Source organism: Mastacembelus armatus, chromosome 5 (genome assembly GCF_900324485.2).
Source record: "Mastacembelus armatus chromosome 5, fMasArm1.2, whole genome shotgun sequence".
Classification (NCBI taxonomy): Eukaryota; Metazoa; Chordata; class Actinopteri; order Synbranchiformes; family Mastacembelidae; genus Mastacembelus; species Mastacembelus armatus.
In genome coordinates, this window is record NC_046637.1 from 21394469 (window position 1) to 21412777 (window position 18309).

Sequence of the window (18309 nt, forward strand, 5' to 3'; positions counted from 1 at the left end):
CCCTTGACATCCATTCTCTGTCTCTCCCTCTCATTGCTCTGATACAATGGAGGCTGGAGTTAAATGGATTAATAGCAAGAGAAAGAGACCACAAAGCAGAGAAGCTTATACAGTAAGAATGGAAACACACACACACACACACACAGTCATCTTCCCAATGGTGAATATGGGAACAGTCTGAACTTTTAGCACCACGGACAGTGCCGCACTGTTGGCATCGGGATGTGCTGTCTGTTTTAGATTTGCTGCTCTGCTCCTTTGTTTTAGATTTGGTGCTGTTGATTTGTTGTTTAGATTAAATCTAAACAAAACATTAGGTTTTGTTTAGACTAAATATGGAATATTTCAGTGTGCTCTGCAGTATACTGTATGGTTACTCCCCCTCGCTGTAACTGGACTAAATAAGGCCTGTTCACCTCCTGGCATTATCTGCAACACCACAGCACATCTTAAAGTGGCAGCGCCTCTATTAAAATGAGTGATGATCCAGGTCTGTTCCCACAACGGAAAGCCAGGACTTTTAGGCAATAATGGATGAGCCTTTTACCTCTCTGTAACTCTGTGTATGGCTATTGGTGTGTGTGTTTGTGCTTTTTACAATCTGTTACTGAGCAAATAAGGTCCCCTGCCAGACTTCAGTTGGTCTGTTTTTATCCTGAGTAGTTCATTCATCCTTTCCTTCATTCATATGATTGACAAAAGGACAAAATATTTAAATTATGATGTGTTACCTGTGTCCATGTTTGTTAGAGTGTCATGTTTTCTCTTTTTACAGAAAGTGTCTCAGTACACTATCATTGTCCAGGCGACCGACATGGAAGGAAACTTGAACTTCGGACTGTCCAACACAGCTACAGCTCTAATCTCCATTACTGACATCAATGACAATCCCCCTGAACTGACAGTCAGGACGGTAAGTCCTAAACCTTCCCACATATATTTTATTTCTCTATGTAACCTCATTGGCCTCATGTGGCCAGAGTGTGGATTTTCAGTGTCAGTTTTCCTGGATGATGAAGGCATTGATGCCATTTATTGGCCCTCACATGCCCCTGTCCTAAATCCAACTGAGCACCAATTGGACGTTATGTCACAGTGCATACAATGCCACTATGTACCACCACATATATTTAAATATGTGTGTGTGTGTGTGTGTGTGTGTGTGTGTACTGTAGATGGATGTATAGATAGAAAGATAGATAGATAGATAGATAGATAGATAGATAGATAGACAGACAGACAGACAGACAGACAGACAGACACAGACAGACAGATAGACGGATACATAGATAGACAGGTAGAAAGATTCTGTAGATATCTAACACAACAACACAGTGGAAGACAAAGATCAAGACTGAAAGCTTGACAGAGATCAGTTTTGATGATGGGAGGGGTACTCCTCAGGGCCTCAGGTGGCCAGGGTTTGTCTACAGGCATCTGGCCCTAGTCCTTGATACCGCCACATTGTTCTGACAGGAAGCCATACTACAGCTGGCCCACTTTTCGATAGCAGTGTGTGAATGGGTGGCTAGGGAGTAGTTTGTCTTGAGGGTGAGTGTTACTGATGAAGAATAAGCAACTGAATGCCAAAAGATATTTTATGCTGATTGTTTATGCTGTGCATGTTTGCATGCATTATCTTTATCCACTTATAACTTGTACTCTCCATTCTCAAGCACTGACCGCTGCCTGACAAACCTCCAGGATTTTAGCTTCTCTTTATGTGAGCAGTTAGATTTCTCAGATTCCAGAGAAAGACAGATGCTGTCTGCAGCCAAGCTCAGAGGTAGAGCAAGCAGTGTGTCAGCGTCACACACTGTAATCCGCATCTCCTTGGTGGGGCCATCATCAGCATGCATGCCAGTACAGTTCCAGCCGCATGCTCTGATAAGAGCTCCCCAGCTGTTGGAGGTAGAGCTCACTGAACAAGGCTGCTGCTCTGCTCAGAGCTGCTCTTTTCCCGTCTGTGGTGCTGGCTCTGTCACAACGCTTCACTGAGGAGGAGCTCTAGTCCAGGGTCCACCGCCTGCAAGAAACCAACGTGCCTTACTTTAAAAGAAATCCCAAAACACATTTACATTGTGCTTACACATATATATGTGCTCGCACAACCTATGATAAATGTTGGTCGTCTCTTTGGTGCTTCATTTTTTTCTCTACAACAAAATGACTGGAGTTCTGCCTGTGCTAGTGAGAAAAGGAGCAGTTGACCAAACTTTGGTTACTGTCTCGTAGGTGGTAATAAGAAAAAAATCTGTTTTTGGTCCATGTCCTTCACTTAGACACAAACAATCACACACTGTCAAATGAACATCCAGGGAAAGGAAATTGTTCTACACCAGATGCTGTTTTCACTGCTTTGTCAATCTCTGCTTTTTGTTTTTGCTTCCCACACATGCAACTACATGTTCAGTAGTTCAGTAATTATTTGTGTTTGACAGATGCAACAAAAATTTATTGCTCTCTACACTAGACATAAAACATAAGCACACTAATTAAGTGAACTGCTTGTGGGGGTGTAAACCAAGTTGATATATTGTCTAATTTGTAAAAAAAAAAAACATAAATAAAAACAAAAAACAAGTGTTTTATTCATTTCACCACATGGGCTGGAAGATGCTATGTTAGTGTTATGTTGAAAATTATGTGACAAAAAAAAAAGACAAAGATACTTGCCACAATCTATCTAATCAAATAGTCATACCCAGTGGTTCATTGCTCATGGAAGAATGATGAGGAGCAGGATCGTGCTTAGAAGAAAGCTTGAACTCCCAGGCGCGCAGGCTGACATATCTGAATAGAGTGCCATTTATGATTTACCTGTAGCGCTGCAGCTTGTAAATAGCTGAAAGTGCAAGAGATTATCGACATTCACTACTTTACCCACTCAACAACTTTGATTTGTGTTTTAAAAAAAAACTGTGAGTTTGATGTGTCTGTATAAAATGAGAAATGGGTGTGAGGGTAGAAGCCTGTTGCCAGCAGCTACGTTTTTATGACACTATAGTGAAGACATAACAGCCTTTTTAAGTGGACCGATGTCAGTCTGATGTCATTAGGCGTCTGTTTTGGGACATTTATTCTACCTAATGCTGTCATTATAATTTGGTGTTGTTTTCAACACCCCATGAATGAAAGGTATAGCTTGTTTAGTCTTGTTAGGCTGTAGCCCCACCATCTACAATAGACCATATTCATTTACTCAGTCAATTTTCAGTATGAAGGCAGTAGATTTTCTTGCTCTGCAGTGCACCTTGATGCATGTATTATTTTTTTTAAACGATTTGGGCTCTGTAAAGCACTGTAACCTCACTAATTTCCCCTGACTGGGATGTAGCATAAATATTTGCAGGCCAGTCTTGACTAGACGGTTTGAAACATGAGTAATAAATAGATGTGACCGTGCATAAGTGACTCTGCATTATCTGGGTTTTGCTTAGTGGTGCCCTTGATAGAATTGTGATCTATTGACATGCCATGGGTTTATAAAAGAGAAAAGTATCAATGATAACGCTTGTACTTTGATTGATGACATTATAAATGTAATTTTCTCCCCAGGAACAACAACTGTTAACCTGAAATGCTACAATCTTTGCCCCTGTACATGTATTTTTGTCTGCCCAGGCCTTTATGACAACAGGAACTACATTTTTCCTGTTACAAACGAAAACCTGAATTATTAAGCATTAAAACACACTGTGATGCACAATTCAGTCCACATTGTTGTCAGTTCAGCTGTGACACACAGTAGGATACTTCCTTTTTAAAAGAATTTTAAGACCATGAAAGCCACAGAAACAATTACCATGATAATTGTGCTGCTGAGGCCTTCATTATATAAAGAGGTGCATGATAGGCTGGACAAACCAGTGAACTAAAGCCAGTCAGAATCAGCAGTGAACAGTGTGGGCTGCATATGAGTGGTAGCTTATATTAAAAAAGTAAACTGTGTAGTCAGTGACTTTAAACAGAACTAAATGAAACCATTTAAATTAGCATAATGATTTGTAATTGAAACCTCTTTATGTTTGTCCCCTAACAGTAAGTTGTGGACACAGTGACTGCTGTGCGGTCTAGCTTTTAGGAGTCATAGCTTGAAAAACAGAAGATTTCTCTTTATCTAATGTTGCTAAGATTTTCCTCTAATAAAATTTCATTGTTGAATGTTTAAATAGGCAGAGCACATAAAGTGCACATATAAAGCCCAATAAAGCCAGGATCTGTAATCCATACAACACTTTTTGTGACATTACAAGTCAAATTAAAGTTTATGGTTCTTTTTATTTTTGGCTTATTTAAATTTTATATCCAGTGGCAAAGTAGACTATGGCCCTATTTGACAATTAGCTACAATGGAATTTGATTTGCACTGCCACTTTTTCCCCCGTTCTTTGTTACTACAAAATCCTCCAGAAACTCTGAGTGTGCATCTCTAGTGGCTTATCAATCGGTCCACATTGCATTTTAGAGAGAGTGGCCAAGTGCCCTCCCCTATAGTCAGCACCATTGTGTATGCGTCTGAGAGAGCATATTCCATTTGGCAGACTGACTGTGCAGCCAAACAAGCTTGAAGGGTTTGTGGTGTTGTTTGTGCTAATGCTTAGGGTGAAAATGAAATGGAGGAGCCCACACACCAGAAACTGAGAGTGCATATTTAATTTGTTTCATGCTCATCGGCCTGGTTATGCAGCAGGGAATAGGCAAAGAGGGGGCAAACCGGGAGGGAGTGAAAAAAGGAGGATGAGAGGAATCGGGTAGTTTGGACATAGCTTCACTCCCACGATGATGAAGCCATTAAAGTGAGCAGCAGCTGGCAGGCGCACCATAAACAAGTTAACGTGTCACAAGAGGAAATACATATTATTGTCTGACAATGAGAGCTTTTAACGTGTGTATGTTTGTCTACCTTTGAGCACCCGTCCCTCTCCACCCAGATAAATCCCTGTAGAGCGGGACAAGCATCCTATTGCACTGTGCATTTTCTTCGGGCTCTGCAGCTGTCACCAAGTTTCCTCCAGAGTTAATTCAGAGGGGAGTTGTTTCAGATTGCAATATAATGAAGATCATTAGCCAAAGATTATTCCTACTGCTGTCTTAATTACAATACTTATCTAATTGCTTATTAAAACCTAGATTTTGTGAATGCACAGAATCTAAATTAAATGGGTAAACAGTTAATTGAACAAATCTATTAGTTCAAATAAAGGGTTTCATATGAGCAGACATGATGTGGTATACGAGACTCCATTAATATAATCAAAGATAAGATTCTTTATTATTCATGTTTAAATAAATATGTCTTCTTCTGTCCTTTTCTTCTGCTTCTATCTTTCTAAATTCTCCTCCATTTGTTTTGCTACCACTTTTAATTTACATTTTAATGTAATGAGCATTATTGGTATGACCCTAAAAGCAGTTTGTTTTCATAACAATTATGGAAATTGGTAAAAGATTGATGATGCTTTGAATCTCAATAAATCAACTTATTAACATGCATTAGCCAAATACTGGAACATCAGCATAACGTTATCTCTTCCCATCCTCCCCTGCTGTCACCTCCCCTTTACTCCTCTCTCATTTGTTTTCTCCTCTCCCTCCCACGCTGTAGTTTTCTGGGGAGGTGCCAGAGAACAAGGTGAATGTGGTGGTGACTAACCTGACAGTGGTGGACCGAGATCAGCCCCACAGCCCCAATTGGAACGCAGTGTACCGCATCGTCAGCGGAGACCCCTCTGGCCACTTCACCATCCGTACCAACCCCATCACCAATGAGGGCATGCTGACAGTTGTCAAGGTAAAAAATAAAGTTATACATTTGGCCCCTCTCTGCACACATCCTGAAGTCTGATAACAGCCCTTTCAACAATCAGAGTTTACGGTTGCTTTCCATTATTATTCAACGCTGCATCTTGTCTGTTTCCACCTGCTCTGAAGTGCCAGATGTTGATGACTGAGTACTTTGGTCTCACATTGTTTTCACTGAATTATATGTCATTTCTCAAATTGGAACACAGTTGGAACTAATCTTGCAATCAGCTTCTCTAATTTTCCTCCCATCGCTCATTGTTTTGTCTTCTGTATTGCTCTCTTTCCCACCTCTTCCATTACCTCCAAGCCGGTAGATTTTGAGATGAACCGTGCCTTCATGCTGACCGTTGTGGTGTCCAACCAGGCCCACCTGGCCAGCGGCATTCAGTCATCTCTTCAGTCCACAGCGGGAGTCACCATCTCTGTTCAGGATGTCAACGAGCCACCTGTCTTCCCTGTCAACCCCAAGATGATCCGTTTTGAGGAGGGTGTGCCGGCAGGGACCACTCTTACTGTGTTCGCTGCTCAGGACCCCGACCACTTCATCCACCAGATTGTCAGGTACTATAAAGAACAACACAATATGTTATGTTCACTTATTTTCAAAGGCAATACATCTATACTCAAACATATATACAAAGTGACACAATACGCTGTAGGCATCGTGATCAGCATATCAGGATCTTAACCTGTAGCACCAAAATCTGAGAAATTATCAAAATTGTCTTTAATACTGTATTAATTGATTTTTGGACACCTGGGGGTTGTGACAACAAGCTGAGATATGGCCCATTTTACCTCCACCAAATCAAGACTATCCTGTTCTGGCTGTCATTTGGTACTGTAAAGTCAGAGCCCAAACAAGCCAAACAATGCTAAAATGCACCATAGAGCAGATCCACAGAGTTACCAACAAATAACGTCACTAAGAGTGACCTGGGTTCACATCACCTCCATCCATTCATCATCCGCTACTTATCTGGATACATACAGTGGGTGAAGCCATTCACATTATGTGAATTCATTTAATCCTTTTTTAATATAAAGATATTATAGCAGCTTTAAAATGCTAATATGGCAAATTCTTTTTTTCACCTTAATACAATATAATTGTGCATTACGTTTATACAGGTCAGATGTTTTAATTTGCCATTGTATAAATTATACAAGTTATTAATTTCTATTATAAATGACACATAAACATATATTTACATTTAAACGAAAATGATGAGATCCTTTGTACTTGGTGTTTTCTTCTTAGTGTGAATTCTTTAAATTACAATGATTTAGATACAGTTAAGAAATTATATTTCAGTTGTCCAAGGGAGGACAAAACTATTCTTAAGCCTAAAAATTAAGAACTGATGTGTTTTCAGTATTTTGTCCTCCCTGTGTTTGTATCTTCCTCTGAATCTGTGTGTCACCAGTTTAATCAACGCTGAACAGTTTCTTCAGAGTTTTATACCTCTCCTGTGACATTCTCAACTGACCCCCCGCCCACATCCCGAGATCTAGTTACATCCCCGTTGCCAGGAGACTGGTGTGAAGAGGTCATCCTGTAACGAGTTGGACACTGTGTGTCTACCCTCCTTAGAGCTATCCGTCTTCTCCTCTTCCTCCTTATTGATCCCTCCATCCATCCTTCCTAACTGGGATGACACACAGCCGGCATCGTGCCATCCCAGCATCGACCCTTTGTGACAGAAACTCCCACATGTCCGTTAAGGTCCAGCGGCACAGTTCCACTCCATAGTCAGAGCCAACAAGAGACATTGATTTTTTTTAATGTCAGTGAGACGGCCTCTTCCACTGAGGAACTTAGTGGAAATGTTACTGAATTAATAGTAAGCGATGTAGTAGGAGATGCACTCAGAAATATAATGCACATATATAGGAGCAAGCAATACCCACATCTCAGGTTTCCTTACCTAAAAATATGTGTCGTGCAAAGGGAGCAGGCCGAGCGCTTCTGCCCTTCAAGAAAAGTTACTACTCTTTTAGTCTCTTTTCTCTCATCCCTCTCACTCCTACTGACCCTGTCACTTTCTTCTTTGTCAGTCTATGTGTCTGTTATTGATGGGAGTTCAGAGCTGCTGTCTTTATGTCTCCAAAGCAGCTTTCCAGCAGACGCTCATCTCATGCTCAGACAGTCTCATCTCTTCTGCTGCTGCTGCTGTATTCCCTTTAGGTGACCTCGCTTGAATCCCCTCACAATATACACCGAAAAAACACAGAAATGCACAAACACAGGCTCACAAACTGTGTGAACAAACAATCAGGCACATGCAGTGGATGAGTGAAAGGCCTGTGCGTGACCAGTAGATTGGAGAGGAGCCAGCTTGTGTTCTTCATGTTTCTGAATTTCTTGCTTTTCATTCTCACTCTGGAGGAAAAAGATGATGATGTGCAGCCAAGCTTGTTTGCCAGCTAATATTTTAACATTAAATGCGATTTAAGTGGCAGCGGGAGGAAATGAATGTGTTCTCATGTATGTGAGTGTGAGTTCCTGTTAGTATTATAATATTAAGCCTGCAGAGCAAGGCCATTTACTTGATGTTGATTGGCCCTCATTTCTGAAGGCTTCGGGGTATGTCTACAGAGAAACAGTTTGACACAGTATTTTAATCAATCCATCTGTCTACACATACCGTGTAATGACTTACGGATGACTCACACAATATGGGCATAATTGCAACCTAACACATGTTTTTCAATTCTGTTTTCTTTCATTTTTATTCCTGTCAGTAAAGGCATTGTGTGTTGTGTGGCTCTGACCACAGCCAAAATAAGGGCTGACCTTCAGCTCAATACTGTGCGTCTTGTGTACACAGATGAAGCAGCAGAGCGACTGCTGCTCTGCTAACATGCTGCTCACACTAAGCCCTTTGTGTAGACAATGTTAGATCAAGGCTTGAGTTTAGGATTTAAGGGGTCCTATAAATTCAGTATCACGCTTTTGTAAATTTTGCGACACTAACTAGAGACAGGGTGCCCACTACTGTAAATGTTAAAATAATTGAAATTGCAATTGAAATTTATAAAAACATTTCCATCACATTTTTCTCCTGATCTTAGTAAAGTTCAGTATGGTATCTCTAAAAATACTTAAATGGTGACCCTTTACAAAAACAAAAAACCCAACAAATCCCTTATGAGCAAGCACTTGGTGACAGTGGAGAGGCGTTTGGGCGGCCATCTGCCTCGACCGGTTGGGGTGAGTAGATAGAGGAGAGAGAAAAGAACAGCAACAATAAACAACAAATAGACACTGCAGGTTGGTGGGGCCAGTAACTGCACATCAGCGATATACAGCTCCAGGACCAGGGACACCTGCAGAGGGTACAGAGAGAGAGAAGAGAGAGAGGGTTAGTGATATTCAATGGTGGACTATACATGTGAGGGGGGAGGCGAGGAAGGGAGGGGAGGGGTGCACGTGCTCAGTGCACCGATCTGGTTATTTAAGGATTATTTCAGTCCTCAAAAGTATAGTAAGACACTTTTCTCCAGTTGCAAATGAAGAGAGCAGGAGGTGACATGTTGTTGGCACAGGAAGGAGGTGAGAGTGCCAGAAATATCACGCAACACCAAAATCTAACCTGCAGGGCAACATTAGACCCTGACTAACACTGCATGACAAGCTCTTTCACAAGAAATTACTTTTTGTTTATCTATTTATTTTATTTTTAAAAGAAATATGATACAGGGTGCTCCTGTTAAGCAGCATGTCCCTCTCTCTGTCTGTTTGCTAAGTGAGTAACCATCCAGAAGTGTGTGGCTTTAGCTGGAGGTGGAATTAGTGTTTTTTTCCATGCCAGTGAAGCTTTGGCTACTAGTGTCAGCCTCCAACGCACTGCTTTAATTAAACCCCCTTTTCTTACTTATCACACTTTCCTACATCTTACCATGCTTACATTTAGAAACACACCTCTGATTTCCGTCACTTTCTCGCTGCATTTGACTGTCTTTCTCACCCACATCTCCTGTCATCAGTGACATGCTGACCATCCACCTACTGGTGAGACTGTGCACAATTAACCATTTCTGGTCAGAACTGAGAGAGTAGACTTTCCTCCACTCAGTTGTTAAGCCTCATCATAGCTGTTAATAGGATTTATAGACTTTAATTGCAGTTGTCACTTTCCACTCCGCTGATATATTGACCTGACAGTAATGAGAGTTGCTGTTGAGACTGTGTGGGTACAAAGAGCAGTGAAGTTGTTAAGAGAGCTGCTTGGCTGTTCTGCATATGGGTTCAGGTTTTCATCGGTCTTCATGCTAATGAGCTGCTGCTGTGATAAGCTCTGTGAACATATGTCCCACTCTGTATGTCACTGTAATATTTTAAAGGTGCTCGGCTGGTAGTGCTTGTTATGGTAATGAACATTCAAACTGATAACGGGTACTCTTAATCAACAAACCGAAGATTCAGGGCTGCTGGAACTCAAGTAACAGCTGCAAATGTTAATTTGTAGAATATATTTTTTATATATATTTTCCTGTGGGTTTTTAATGAGCTATGTGTCTCGATCTGTTTCTTTGTTCACGTGGATTTGCGTGTACAGGTACTCTAAGCTGTCAGACCCGGCTAACTGGCTGAAGATCAACAGGACCAACGGTCAAATCACCACTATGGCCCTGCTGGACCGAGAGTCAGTGTACGTCAAAAACAACGTGTACGAGGCCACATTCCTGGCATTCGACAATGGTAAGTCTGGTAAGTCAGGATGGCTGTGTGTGTTGTGATGAGCTGATAAACCGTAGGTCACAGGCAGGTGCATGTAAACGTTCACCTTGCCATAGTCATGCATGAACACAATGCTTCAGCTGTAGTTTAATGTTGCTAACAGCACATCGAGCATCACGACTTAAGCCGTTTCCTACTGTTTTTCATTATCGTTCATCATCAGAATGAAACTACTGTAGCACAGGCAGAGGATAAATGTAGCGGCTGTCATAATGTGTCACATTAAAATCAAGTAACACATTTCTCTGGCAGATTTCTCACTACTTACGTACTGATAATCTAAAACTAACATCACGTTGTGAAACATAATAAAAGTGTCTCCCTTTCTCTGAATTGGATGAGAGCTAATGTCAGTTTATATAGGTCTGACAGATGACATAAGTTAGCACCACTATATTCATTATAACAAGATCTCTTTCTGGACCAAAGCTACACAAAATGAATGGAGGTCTACACTTACTCCTTACTTTGTAACCAGATAGCATATAGTGTTGATAACTGAGACAGTTTGTTCATGGACAGTATACTATCATCTACAGTATGATGTGCAGAAATATGCACGAACATTCATCATCCTGTCTGATAGAAAAGGAATAATGTCTGTCAGTGAAGTTGTTGAGGATCAGCCTCAGCTGATGTAACAATCTACACAGATAAAGAGGCAAAGCACTACAAATAGAGGTACTTCCTCTGTGTTTAAGTAGGAGGGACCTACGTGTTTTTAACTCCAGTGAGAAATAAGGGATTGGTTGCCCTGAAGCACATCAACTTAAGCTCAAAGTGTTGACTGCCTATTGATTCTGGAGCCCAGTGTCAACAAGGGGATATATTCCACTTTGATTGAAATTCTCTTTACTTATTCTACTCAAGCGAAGCATAAGAAGCAACAAAACACCCAGCCAATCATAACCGACAAGACGGTCGATGGGCCTTGGGGCCTGGGGCAGCAGACCTTTACGCAGTTGATGCACCAAGTTACTGTCTGATAGAGGGAAAAAAGTTGAAACACTGATGAGCTACTGGGGTAAATTCTCTCTGTGCTGCACTGCCTCAGTAATTTAGTTCAGCATGTTGACAGTTTGTGTGCTGGGGGTTGTCAACTAAATATCAAGGCCACAATACATCACTGCAGTCTGTTTGTTCAACGGAGCAGCACACATACTTTCTTCATCTTTAGGACTTGGTGATAATTTATCATGTTTCAGTGCACTGTTATTGTGACAATACAGGCATATTTTTATTATTGTTCTACAAGATGGACCTAATGACTCTGAGCAAATCTTAATCATAAAATATCATCATAAATCATAAAATTAGCTGCTGAAGTCGACAATGGTTTGTTACAATGAACAGAAGTTTAAAAATTCCTATTTTATTCTTCTTATTTGATTAGCATAGACCACATTTCCTGTGAAATATAAACAAAGAAATAGTCCTCTCAAATAATACGCAACTGATTTCAAACATATGACCCAACCCTATTGCTTTCTCAGTCTCAAAGTAACCAGTCACTCTAAGGGTAAGACGAATAATAAGTACACCAAAGTATTTCTGTCTTCACTTTAACGGAATAAAAATATTAGAATGCAAAAGTACAGCACAGCTACCTCAGATTTGCACGTTACCTGAGTAAATTTACTTTTTAACCTCTGGTAGTTGGAAACTCACATCCACTCATTTGAATTTGCGTAATTTATCACGGTTAATTTTTTTAAAAAAACTAGTTTTGTTTAAATCAACCTGGAGTCTTATATGCATTTAAATCTACCATATGTTTTTTTAAACCATTTGTATATAAGTAGGACAGCGTTCCTGACAGTGGCAAGCTGAGTGAGAAAATGTGTTTTGTGGGGCCTTTAAATGTATTTTCAGCACAGGAGTTAAATATTTAACCTCACGCTAGAGTTCAAACCTCATTACAAATGTTTTCACTGCCTTCATCTTGTACCAACTTGAGACAGACAAGCAAAACAACTTCAACATTGTGCTGCTTTAAAAGACACCCGTGCACTTAAAAAACAATGAAATGCTTATTCCCAGTGCCGTGTTGTTACAGCATCAGCAGAAACAGTGGCAGAACAACAACGTTTGTCAGTCAGTTGGAGAGAAGTTCAGTCACTATTGGTGCTGTAACCAAAGCGCATTAGAGCTTCTGCTTTTAAAAATGCATAAAACATCAAAATGTGTCTCCCAACATGATTTGGTTCTGTTCTGGTCTGGCAGTCATATGAAACCCTGAATAGGTTATGATGAGCTTGTGCTGCTGGATGTAGCTAAGGGTTAGTGTTTGAGTCATTTCCCACTGGGCCTTGCAGAGTGCAGATAACAGCAATCTTGTTGTGAGTGGTTGTCCCCTCCAATATGAGTCTTGCTTCAGCCTTTTTTTTCTAAAGCCAGATCTAAACACAAGGACTAAAACATTTATGTGTTCACACATTTGTTCTGGCTGTTTTGTTTGTGTGCTCTGCTACGAATGTGTAGAGTATTGTCCCTCCACTTTCAGCCACTCAGAAAACAAAATCTTTTTCTTCCCAATTGTTTCTCTGCTTGCGCACCTCATTTTCTCGGCTCTATACATGAATCAGTTGGAAGAACGTAACTGAAATGGAACGATTGTTTTGCCGTCTTCTGTAGCTTTCCTATTATACTGTCTGTCAAGTGCCTTTTCCTGTTCCTTGCTCCATCCTCAGTCATTCTGCCGTACTCCTCTGCCTCGCTGCAGTTTACTACTTTCTCTGTTATTGTATCACCATCTCCTCCTTTGATCTCTTTGCCTCCTCTTTTTGCGTCTCGCCTCCCCTCAGGCTCGCCTCAAGCCAGCGGGACAGGAACCCTGCAGATCTACCTGATTGACGTGAATGACAACGCGCCAGTGTTGATACCCCGGGAGGCTCAAGTGTGCGAGCGTGCACGCCCCAACTCCCGGATCAACATCACAGCCTCAGATGCTGATGCCGACCCCAACGTAGGGCCCTTTGTCTTCGAGCTGCCTTCTTTTCCTGCCAGTGTTCGCCGCAACTGGACCATTTCCAGACTGAGTGGTAATTAAACGTGTACATTATGAACTATACAGTTAGGAAATATACCATTGCAATGTGAAATTGAGGAGGTATGGAGGAATGATATATGACCACTCTGCATTTCCATCTCAATTAAACCATAAACCTAACAGATGGGATGCATACCCCTCTGCAGAATAGCTGGATACATCAGTCGGGGGACAGGAGATTGCTGTAAGCTGTAAGAGATGTCCAAGTTTAACAAAATGTCTCACAAAACGCACAGTGAGACACACGGGTGCCATCCAATGTTGACGTACAATCTATCGTTTGTGACAAATGAGATCCATTCATCTCTCTGTCCCCCGAGCAACCGATCTGTCACCAAATCCACCCAGATGGATGTATCACAGCAGCTGTCTTGAGGACAAATCTGATCCCATACCTGGATTCGTCTTCCACCGAGGATCTTGTCTGAGCTTGACTGAGTGATAGATGCTGAAGGCTATACAGTCGTTTCTTTTTTAATCTTTAATGCTTCTTCACATACATACATGTCAGAATGATTGCTGACAGTTTGTTTGGTGGCAGCTTTCATTTAGCATGTCAGCCACTCGTACTTATGCACATGATGACATCCTGCAGTAAACAAAATGTAATGTAATCTTATTTTCTTCTTCTTCTTCTCCTCTTTCTTTTTCCCTCCTCCTGATTTTTGTCCATCTATTGATGCTTCCTGCCTTTCTCTCCCTCATCAACACTACCTCACTCCCACACTCCAGGTGACTACGCTCAGCTCAGGTTAAGGATTCCTTACTTGGAGATGGGTGTGTACGAGATCCCCATCATCGTGTCCGACTCTGGGAACCCACCTCTGTCCAACCGCTCTGTGATCAGAGTCAAAGTCTGTCCCTGTGACGACAATGGGGACTGCAGCGCCACAGGGGCTGTAGCAGCTGCTGGCCTCGGCACCGGGGCCATCATTGCTATACTCATCTGTATCATTATACTGCTCAGTGAGTACTGTGCGCCGATCAAAACTACACATGGTTGGATCATTGCATTTGTATGTATTGTTCATCATGAACGTCTTATCCATGACAACAGCTTATAAACCATACATTTCCTGATGTTTTTGCTGTGGTTTCTATCAGGCATGGTTCTGCTGTTTGTAGTGTGGATGAAGCGCAGAGAGAAGGAGCGGCAGGCGAAACCCCTGCTGATCGACCCTGAGGATGATGTCAGAGACAACATCCTCAAGTATGATGAGGAAGGAGGAGGAGAGGAGGACCAGGTATCGCTTGCAAATACACTGTACCTAAAATCAACCACAGTCATTAAAAAGCCAATAATCACTAGTGGAATCTTGATCAGTATGGCCTATTTCTTCAAATAATGGTTGTTTAGATTACTATGTCATTTATTTTCTTCATTAATGGATTGATATTCTGTGAAAGTGAGTATAGTAAAAACACTCAGCAGATTTTGCCACAGAGCAAAGTACATGTTTTATCCAACCATCTATCCCAAACAAAAGAATATAAAACTCCTCACAGTGATGAAGGTAGAACCAGTAAATGATTGAACTGATTGAATGATGAACAAATAGTTTTGATTTCACCTATAAAACCTATTAACTAAGGGATGCTGCTCAGCTCCAATGAAGCAGTCAATGAAAAAAAAAAAAAAAAAACTTTCAAAATAAACCACTATTAAAACAAGATCTTAAAAATGAGGTCTACAACCCATTCATCAAAAAACAAGTCTCACATATCATGGAAAGGTTTCACAACTGTGAACCCAGGAGCTTACAAATGGTTCTGTGGAGCATTCTTGCTCCATAACAGTCAGTAGAAACACTTTTTAAACTAGTAAAACCTTTACACTGACATATTTGAATTCCCCTTATTAGATTTTAAACCTGGTGGGTATGCTAAAGTAAATTTAAGAGACCCACTGATTGATGAAGCAGAGGCTTCAAGGGTTTGATGCAGAGCAGTTTTATTTCCTTCCCGTTCTTTGGCTGTTGAATTACCATGTGTGTAGTGAGGTTTATGCTCTGTAATGAAAAAAAAAATCACCAGTGAGCAAAGTGAGGAGACCTAACCAGCAGAACAAAATTATGAAAATAAGTAATATGAGGTAAATTGGTGGTTCTAAATTGCCTGTTTGCAGCAAAGTGCTGCCAGTGGTTGTACCCATCTTGAGTCGGCTCCAATCCCCACATCTCTTGTCAGGAAGAAGCGATATACATGATGGATGGATGGATGATTGGATAAATCTCACTTGCATGGCCAGAGTCAAAAGGCAGAACAAAGGGAGGAAGGCGGTATATTCAGTATATACTTTGGTAAAGTGATTCCAGTTGAGAAAAGGTGGTTCCATCACTCATAGGAGCATTTGATATGAAATCCCTCTTCTGCGTTGGAAGCTGTCAGGTGCGTCCTCGGTGCGGACTTTAAACACTCCTCATGTCTATCCTCCAGAACCTTTTCTACTGAGTCAGGACTCAAACCAATTACAGAAGCAAATATTTTAAAGCTTCCTGCTGACCTCGAAGGAATTCCTGAGGAAAAATAACCTGTGCGGTACCTTTTTAAAGACAGCATTAACATTGCCTGACCAGTTCAATTTCCCATTAATGTGGTGTTTGTATGAAACAGTCCTAACCTGCATTGAATGAACACTGGTGATGTGGCTTTTTTTTTTTTTTCATTTTTGAATGGTGAACCTCTAGCTCTTTCATGTTTTTAAAATGATTTTCAAAGTGAATGAAAGGAAGAAAAACTGAAAGAAATTTGTTCATGTGTCATAATTTCAAAATTATCTACAGACAAAACAAGTCATGCTTAGCACAGCTGAATTGTAGAGTGTTTTCCAGTGACTAATGTGGAAAATGTTTTCCACATTAGTGGAAAAACATGTTTTCCACATTAGAAAACTGTTTTTCGGGTGCAATCAGTTTTCTACCCTACAATAAGATATTTATGTTACACACCTACTGCACTACACCTGCTCCTGTATGTTTTTAACATAAATGAAGACATTCAGTGATTATCAGCTCCAATATCATTGATTAATTCAGATTGTAGGATTATATTTTTTGCGCCAACCATACACGTCAGGAATCTACTTTATAAAATGTAGTACCAGATGGCTATGGTGTATATAGGCATGTTTTAACTTTTAAGCACCTGTGTGAAAATTTAGTATAGGACATTCTTTTATTAGCTACAGGAGAGCTATTAAGATAACTTAACAACCCTCTCTATATGTTCACAACATATAACTGAACACTTTAAAATGAAAAACAACAGATTTGCTTTAATGGCACAGTTTATTTTTTATGTGCCATTAAGTTTAGACTAACAGATATCAGCGATGATTATAAATTGAACAGCAAGCATATTGAGCTGTCAGAGTAATTAGCCTATAAATATCAGCGGATTGAGTGCATCTGCGTGTGTTTTTTAGAAAGCAAGTGAGAGGGAAGCACGTTGCCTAACCAGACATCACCTGCGTGATGAGGGTGCAGGTGATGCATGGGAGTGCCACATGCTTTATAAGTGCTTTATAAGTGTAGTTCAATAAAACGTAGGGTTATGAGTTTATAAAATGGATTTAATTATAGCTCACAGCAACTCATATGTTCTATCGTATATTATTAGTGATGTTTTATCAACCCACCTGCTATCGAAATGTAAACATACTCTTGCAAACTAATTTATTTTTCTCTTCATTTCATATTTGCTTTCAACATTGTCACTTTATTGTCAGATAATTTGGTATCCTGTTGGTATAGAGTGGTTAACTGTGTTAATTTGTTTGTACAGTAACTATTGAAAGAGTATGCAATCGCATTAGTATGTAAAACGTTATGTGTATAGATTTAATGTGTCATATGGTTTTGGGGGAGAGCTAAAGTCTGCAGTGCAGATTTAAAAGTGAGCTCCAGCAGTTCTTTAGAGGGCCCTTTACCACCGATTTCAAAGCTGGCCTGTCCTGAGCCCTCACAGACTTAGCAGCAGCAGCACACATCAAGGTCTGTGCGTCTGTGAGGGTGAACAATGAAACCTGAGCAGAGAAATAAATTCCTATGTAAAATCTGAGCACTGTCACAACCGATCATAGGGGAGCTCGACTCCTCCAGTTAGAGCACCGTTTTGAAACAGTTAATGAGGATGAGGATAATCCTCATTAACAAACTGACCTCTTTCTCCCTCCTTGGCCTCCGCCCAGGACTATGACTTAAGCCAGCTGCAGCAGCCTGAGTCTCTGGACCACATCATCAATAAGCCAGCCGGCGTGCGCAGGGTGGATGAAAGGCCTGTGATTGCTGAATCCCAGTACCCCGTCAGACCCACTCTGCCCCATCCTGGAGACATAGGAGATTTCATTAATGATGTAAGTAGGAGAATGAAGTGCTGGCTGTTTTTGTTTAGAAACTAAAAAGTCCAGCAGTTAATGCCAGACTGTTAATGTGATAATGCTGTGTCATTCAGTCAAATGTTTACACAGTTAAAAGATTTTTGAAGGAATCATCAATAACCAAAATTATTTTTTATTATATTATTTTTAAATATTTCAAGAGAGAAAGGCAAATATTGCCTTCCTCTCAGCAGAAGCACTGCTAGAAATAGTTTGCCCCTGTATACAGCTCTGCAACAGCATTCAGACCATAATGGAACATTAAAATCTGATGGCTCAGTGAGCCAGATGAGACAAAGTTTATTGCAAACGTTTATTGTCTGGCACCCT

At 40.7% G+C, this 18309-nt stretch overlaps 1 protein-coding gene across 2 annotated transcripts in view; it reads left to right on the forward strand.

Moving 5' to 3' along the window:
• cdh4 (cadherin 4, type 1, R-cadherin (retinal)) overlaps positions 1-18309 on the forward strand; it is a 56721-nt gene that overhangs the window by 37786 nt on the left and 626 nt on the right. The window contains exons 6-13 of one of the 2 annotated variants that reach the window (XM_026306967.1): positions 776-913; positions 5609-5794; positions 6116-6369; positions 10371-10522; positions 13357-13593; positions 14334-14567; positions 14706-14845; positions 17791-17955. In XM_026306967.1, the coding sequence (XP_026162752.1) occupies positions 776-913; positions 5609-5794; positions 6116-6369; positions 10371-10522; positions 13357-13593; positions 14334-14567; positions 14706-14845; positions 17791-17955 (1506 nt within the window). The remainder of the gene's footprint in view (positions 1-775; positions 914-5608; positions 5795-6115; positions 6370-10370; positions 10523-13356; positions 13594-14333; positions 14568-14705; positions 14846-17790; positions 17956-18309) is intronic. The other variant, XM_026306968.1, reaches the window with a different exon arrangement.